The sequence below is a fragment of the Centruroides sculpturatus genome, unplaced genomic scaffold (assembly GCF_000671375.1).
Source record: "Centruroides sculpturatus isolate CEXI.00-Female unplaced genomic scaffold, Cexi_2.0 scaffold105, whole genome shotgun sequence".
Taxonomy (NCBI): domain Eukaryota; kingdom Metazoa; phylum Arthropoda; class Arachnida; order Scorpiones; family Buthidae; genus Centruroides; species Centruroides sculpturatus.
The window spans coordinates 1101262-1108687 of NW_019384622.1; the positions used below are offsets into that span (position 1 = coordinate 1101262).

At 30.0% G+C, this 7426-nt stretch overlaps 1 protein-coding gene across 1 annotated transcript in view; it reads left to right on the forward strand.

Moving 5' to 3' along the window:
- LOC111625532 (casein kinase I-like) overlaps positions 1-7043 on the forward strand; it is a gene marked incomplete at its 3' end in the record, with an annotated part of 56015 nt that extends 48972 nt beyond the window's left edge. Inside the window, exons 4-6 of the mRNA XM_023368692.1 lie at positions 6298-6469; positions 6537-6771; positions 6873-7043. Coding sequence (XP_023224460.1) covers positions 6298-6469; positions 6537-6771; positions 6873-7043 — 578 coding nt within the window. The remainder of the gene's footprint in view (positions 1-6297; positions 6470-6536; positions 6772-6872) is intronic.
- Positions 7044-7426: the final 383 nt, after the last annotated feature.

Here is a 7426-nt window from a genome sequence, read left to right on the forward strand (position 1 = left end):
TGTATCTTTCTCTTTCGGTGTTCTTACAGACGTTATTAGAATTTTTAATGTAAGTATTAGTGTGTAATTTTGAATGCTAATGTAATGTACACGGGTAATACAAATCCTTTAGTTTACAAAAAATCGTACTTCAACAATAGCGCAGATTTAAACTGGGGCCATCTACGTAGCATAAATAGCAAATATTTACGGAACGATGCCGTACCCGTAGTTCAGATTTTTACCACGAGATGTCGCTGCTTCATGAGGCCATGAAGCTCGACAAGCGTAGCTGTATTTACTGTATGTCGTGACGCTACTAAACCACGTGTCGAAACGCAATCGGTGTAAATACACTACAGTCAGAATTAATTTATTACAAAGAATATTTGCAACTGTTCGTTATTGAACGGCAAATCTGTCTTTTGTCTGATATTCAATGTTTATATTGCAGCTTTAAAAGATGACTATTGTTCATTATTTTTATCAAAATATTTCAAATTATACAGAATATTATAGAAGTTATTGTAAATAATGTGTAAATTTTTTTTCTTAAACTCTTTTAATCTCAAAATTTTTCTGCTGAATTTTCAATCTCTTACTCAAAATTTCTGTTTACTTTTGATATATATTTAGAAAAATTACTTTACATAAGAGTTTATCACACCAAGTAACCAATCTAACATATTTTAAAATTATGTACAGTACAGTAAAAATAAAAAATTTTAAAAATGTCTTAGATTGGTCACTCGATGTGATATACTCCTACGTAACTATATAACTACCTTTAACGTTATATAACTGCCTTTGTAGTTATATAAATCAAATACTACAATATAACGAACACTAAAGCGAAAAGCATAAAATGTGTTTGGTTATATCAGCCTTCCATTGTTACGTTTATCGCGGTACTTGAAAGATACGCAATAATACAAGTTCATCCATCAAGTAGTAAGCAATTAAATCAGCCATATAATATCTTAAAATATTTAAGATATCATTTTTTCCTTAATATTAACTCTAAGGAACTGTACCATTCGCAGCCGAATATTAAAACAGTAGAGCGTTGTTTATCCGAAGGTCGGTTATCCGAAGGAATTCCAGTCGACAAATTTAAATTTTCGCCAGTGCTGTGGCGCTGTAATCTTTGGCTATGTCTTCGGCTACTCAAATATTTTACGTTTTTGATACTAAATTAACTTCTGAAGTATAATTTTTTATTGTTTTTATATTTTTCAATATATTTATTTTGTTTGTACAAAATAAAAAAATAATTTTTAACGATACAATAGTCTTCGTTAGGCTTAACATTGACGAAAATTCAACGCAAAGCGACACGCAACGGAGAAAAATGTCAAGATGGCATAAATTAATATATTTTTTCGTACATAATTGGTTATCCGAAACATCGATCTTCCGAACAACCCCAGTCCCCAATTGATTTGGATAATCGATGCTCTACTGTATTCACATTGATGAAATTTGTCATTTTTACTGTTCCTACTATTCAGATTGAAAAAAATGTCAGTTTGAATACTATTTAGACCAATTTGAGTGTTTATAATTAGAGGAGTAATACAGAGTAATACATATATTCTTAGAGATATTAATCATGCTGAATATATTTGAATTTGAAAGAGGAAATTCTTAGTAAGGATATTTGTTTTTGAGAATTAAAGTGAATGATGAAAAAGAATATTTACATTCTTATAAGAAGTCATACAGCTAAACTAAACATTTATATTATTTATCTATAATGATAAAAATTTATCCTTCTAGTGCATCATTCATATCTGTTGTTACATTTCAGGTAAATAATTATTTTACTTTTTGAAAAATGTATTCTGTTTTAGCATTTAGTATCTTCATCAAAGTGAACAAGCTTTATATCTAGAAATATTATTTGGGCATTTATGTTCAATTTTTTTTTCAATAGATAATAGAGGAGCAAGTAAAACTGCAAAATAATATTATAAAATAATAAAATGAGTTTCATACATGATAAATGTTTTGATAATTTTAAGTATTACACTATATACAGTATTTTCCCCATATCAGCAGTCAGGTGATAGGTTTCAAGCCTCTCTGTAGATGCTTGAAACCTTGGATAATATCATATTAATTCTATGTAATATGTTTTTAACATACATACAGTTCAGTTTAAAAAATTATACAGCCATATGATATTAAGCAAGCTGTTATATAAAGCACTATATAGTATATATAGAGTTTGTCTAATAAGTATTGGGACTGAATTTTTCCTGCCAATGGGAAGAGGTGGAGGGCAGTCTCTATGGGTGGAATCACTGGTGGGGAATGTCACGTAAGCTATGAGATCCAGCTCAATTGTCTCTGAGCCTTTGGAATGTGTAGATTGCACCTGAAGTGAAAGTGTGTTTAGTGCTTGCGTTGAGAGTCAAGATGCAGCAAACCATCAATCAGCGTTTTTGCCATCAAATTTTGCGTTAAATTGAACAAATCTGCTACAGAGACTTTTGATTAAAGTCTGCTGCATCCAAAGGGAGATACCTGGATGCTCCATCATGATGATGCGTCCAGTCACACGTCACTAATTGTGAGAGAGACACTGGCCAAACACAACATGTCAATGCTGCTTCAACCACACTGCTGTCCAGATTTGGCTCCCCGACTTCTTTTTATTCTCTCAGATCAAAAGGGGCCTGAAAGGACATTGTTTCAGGACGATTGAGGCAGTCCAAGTGGCTTCGACAGGGTGCCTGAACAGCCTTGCAATTGCTGACTTCCAGGAGGTGTATGAAGACTGGAAAAGGCATTGGCAGGTATATTGATGCAGGAGGTCTTATCTTAAAGATTATCCACTCACTGTACATATATCTTCAATAAATTTCTTTTTATGACTTCAGTCCTGATACTTATTGGACAAACTCTGAAACCCTGTATAATAGTAAATGTGAATGTAGATATTGTTTACACTGTGACTAGCTATAACATGACTATAACTGTGCAAGTAGGAAACTGAGAAAATGGTTGACAAAGAGATGATTCTTGATGATGATGATGATAAGCAGGTGGTCATATGCAAAATTTTAGTTTCTAATTTCTGGATTTTTTTATTTATTTAATGTTTTCAAACTGCAGGTAACTGAAACTGTGAGTGATGAAACAGCAAATAAGGGAAGTATTCTGAACTGAAACTAGAGTTGCTTCAGTCAAAATGTGTCACATTTATTAAACTTAAATAATAAAATCTAGCTATGTATTCAGCTATTCAGAGAAATTTCAAATAATTGCTTTTTAATACAAAAAAAAAGAAAGAAAAGAATAACAATTGCATGTTTACAGTGATGATGGATTATGGATGAGATCATCTATTGCTTGCCAATAGTCTCATTTAAATGCCAAATAAACTCCCAGTTTTTATCTGGCTATAAGACTAAACAATAACTGGGCAATTTGGCAGGAGGCAAGCCACCAGACTACCATCTCTTGTTAAATATAACAATTTAATTTTTTTCTGAATCCTAGCAATTACTTTTGCATTATGCACCATCACTGATCTGCCTGAATGTGGGTCATCTTTCATATCTTCTGTCTTTGAATTTTTTATATCACTCATATACTTACTGTAAAAACCACCATTTCCCCCCTCCAAAAATTGCTGTTATTGTGTATGTATGTATGTATTTGTGTATTGTTATTTACATTATCTGTAATGATTTTAGTTTAATCACTTTATTCTAATCTTTTGCTAATAATGTATTCGCTTTAATTAATTAGTTAGAAATTTTATTGTATTTTAAGCTCTATGTATAATTTATATCCTTTTTTTTTTTCTTTGAGCCCACTTTATTTGGCATTTAAATGAGACTATTGGCAAGCAATAGATGATCTCATCCATAATCCATCATCATTGTAAACATGCAATTGTTATTCTTTTCGTTCTTTTTTTTATATTAAAAAGCAATTATTTGTTTATATATGGACCAAAGCTGTAAGAGGAAATTTGATTATTTTTCCAATTTTAGGGACACCCCTATAGAAATTTCTAATAATATCAACTTAGAACGATTTAGAGAAACAAATTAGAATATGAAGTTCATTAATTAGAGCAATAAATCTTACAACATACGAGGAAAAGATGAGAGGGCAATTAAATAATTAAGTTAATTTGTAAAAAAATAAAACTTAAAGGAAGTTTAATAACTGTTTTTCCCCTCCCCGCCGATCATAGTGGCGATCAAACACTGTTTCAAGGCATGAGAAGTATGAAGCTTAAAGTAACCAAAACAATCAATGAATAATGATGGGAACTATCAGTGATGACGTCTGTGGAGTACGGCATTATCACCATCTAAAGTCAAGGAAGAGTTAGAACGGTTTTGTTACGGTAATGACTCAACTCAAAAGTCGAACCAATAATAATAGTAAATCATATGGTGACTCTCCTGCGCTGAAAGGTGTATAAAAGAGGCCCAAATTCAGTCATCAGAGAGCTCCTTGGCAGACAATGGTAGAAAGCACCGGCCTTACCAGACTCCCAATAAACCATCCCATACAAGGAAGGCATCAATGGTGGATCTCATCAGCAGACAACACCAGTAGACATAAGTGGACCCCATCCCGCAATAATCCCAAGGAAATTTCGACTAGAAGCAAATGCCATTTACTGGTGGACATCAGTGAAGGACCAAGCAAAAGGGAAGAAGGAACTAGATCAAGAGACTGACCAGCCCACAAGAGAAGACTGCTCTCTTTTTCCTGGTATGTTGTAGTTCAGGCAGCCCCTCGTTTTGTAGATAGAAATAGGCAGATTTCTTGAATTGGATTTTAAGAATGTTATCCAGAACCTAATTTTCAATAATAAACTCTTGTTATTTGTATTTGACTTTGCATTCATCCTCCTGAGAGGCTCTTTCCTGGACTTCAGAGTGATTCTTACCCTTAACTATCTGTTTGTGTCAAAATCAACAGTGTGTCCAACAAAATACACCTGGTTGCAGAACCCTACCATAACTTAGCATAATCTAACTTTTGATGGCCCCTGACCCTCACATTACCTTCAACATAATGTTTTCAGTAAAGACTATTTTTAATATTTTATATATTATTAGCAATTTTATAAAAATATTTCTAAATATTTTATGTACTGTACATGAATATACATTACACTACTATTTTCTTGAACATTAAAATTTTGACTTTACTCATGAGATACAGGTCTGTAACATTTTAGCTGATTTAATTAATATGATGATAAAAACTATAAATTTTTCTTTATTATCAAAATAAAGTGGTTTACAATTTTTTTTTATATTTCAAATTCTTATATGTAATTAATGAACTTAATATTTTGTTGAGTTAGATCAGTGTTTTTCAATCTTTTTTTTTTATCTCACAGCACACTTAAACCTATAATTAAATTTCTGCGGCAAAAATTTCCTCAGAATAAATTATGTGATTTAAAGTTGTGTTTGTAAACATTCTATCCTCACATTACTTGCCACTTAGCCTAATTCTTTTTGTTTATGTTTTTGTGAATTAAATAAAACAGTATTGTTGTTCCTTAAAATAGCAGCAGGTTACAACAATAGTTATTTAAATTAATAATTTTCATTTACATAAGAAAAGCAATTAACATTAAGTTTTAATTTGCATTTAAAAATGACATGATAATTGCCTTTATAAACATGTGCAATGTCCCACTATTTCTAAATTAAAATAATTTGAACTAAATAGGGCAATTATATATACTTTTTGATTAGAAGAAAATTTCATTTTAAATGAAATAACCCAATTTTATGCACATATAATATTACTTATAAATATATTTTTTCTACTACATTAGGTATACGTTTATTTATTATAACAATGAAAAACTCGTATAACCAATTTAAAGAGGTTTCAATTTTGACATGTACACTTATTGTTCTTTAGGCTTCTCTTAAAAATAGTTTATTTAATAACCTTCAAAAATTTTTGTGGCACACTGGTTGAAAATCACTGGGTTATATCATATAATTTAATGACACAAAAACCTCATTGGACAAACTGCATTGTGCAACATTGTAAATTTAAAACAATTGTAAAGTCTGAGAAAATGGACAGGAATAAGATCACTTGAATATATAACCAGCTAAAACAATAAAAATATAAAATAGTTTACCATCATTAAAATTCAAGAACAAATGTATGTAAGCAAATCAATAGCATAAAAAGCTTTGTTTATTGCACCTGAATAGAAATTTATTGAATAAGCATGCAACATTAATCAGGATTAGTATTAGATTGTTTTAAATATAAGTAAAAATTAATTTTTACTTAATGTTTTTCCTCTGTTTCTTTTTTTAATTTCTTTATAGAAGGCATTCCTAAAGTATATTATTTTGGACCTTGTGGAAAATATAATGCACTGGTTATGGAATTGTTAGGACCTAGTCTTGAAGACCTGTTTGATTTGTGTGAAAGGAAGTTTAGTCTTAAAACAGTACTAACTATTGCTATCCAATTGGTAAGTTTTTAGATTTAAAATAATTAACTTGTTTATTCTTAATAATTTGATTTCACTTTTTCTACAGTTACATCGTATAGAATATGTCCATTCCAAACACCTTATTTATAGAGATGTAAAGCCAGAAAATTTTTTAATCGGAAGACAGTCCACTAAAAGACATAACATTATTCATATCATAGATTTTGGTTTAGCAAAAGAATATATAGATCCAGAAACAAATAAGCATATACCATACAGAGAACATAAAAGTTTAACTGGAACAGCAAGATATATGAGTATAAATACGCATCTTGGCAAAGGTAAGATTGCATACAAGCACTCTGTATCAAACATAAATGCATTATGACATAAAAAGGTATTAGTAGTATTTTAATTTTATTTCTTTCTTATTAATTTACAGAACAAAGTAGAAGGGATGATTTAGAGGCACTTGGACATATGTTTATGTATTTTTTACGAGGCAGCTTGCCGTGGCAGGGTTTAAAAGCAGATACTCTAAAAGAACGATATCAAAAAATAGGAGATACTAAAAGAGCTACTCCTATTGAAGTGTTATGTGAAGGTTATCCAGGTAAGGCTTGTTTATAAAATTCTATGTAAAACTTGGAAACTTATTTTTAAATAAAATACAGAAAATTTTATATGTAAAACTTTGTTTATAACTAATAACCTGTAAACAGTGTCTCACTATATAAATGATTTAGGATAAATGTATAGTAGTTATATGAATAATTTAAATATCTTTATAATAAATAATAATATTGTGTAATAAATTCTTAAGAATTGAAATATTAGGTTGGCTTCATATCAATTTGTATCAACATATCTACCATTCATATTCTTATTTTTCACATATAATATATTGATTCAAACATGTAATAAATTTATTCATTAAATAACAACTTACAATTATACCTTGAATTAAGAATATGGTTTTATTAATTAAATAACCTA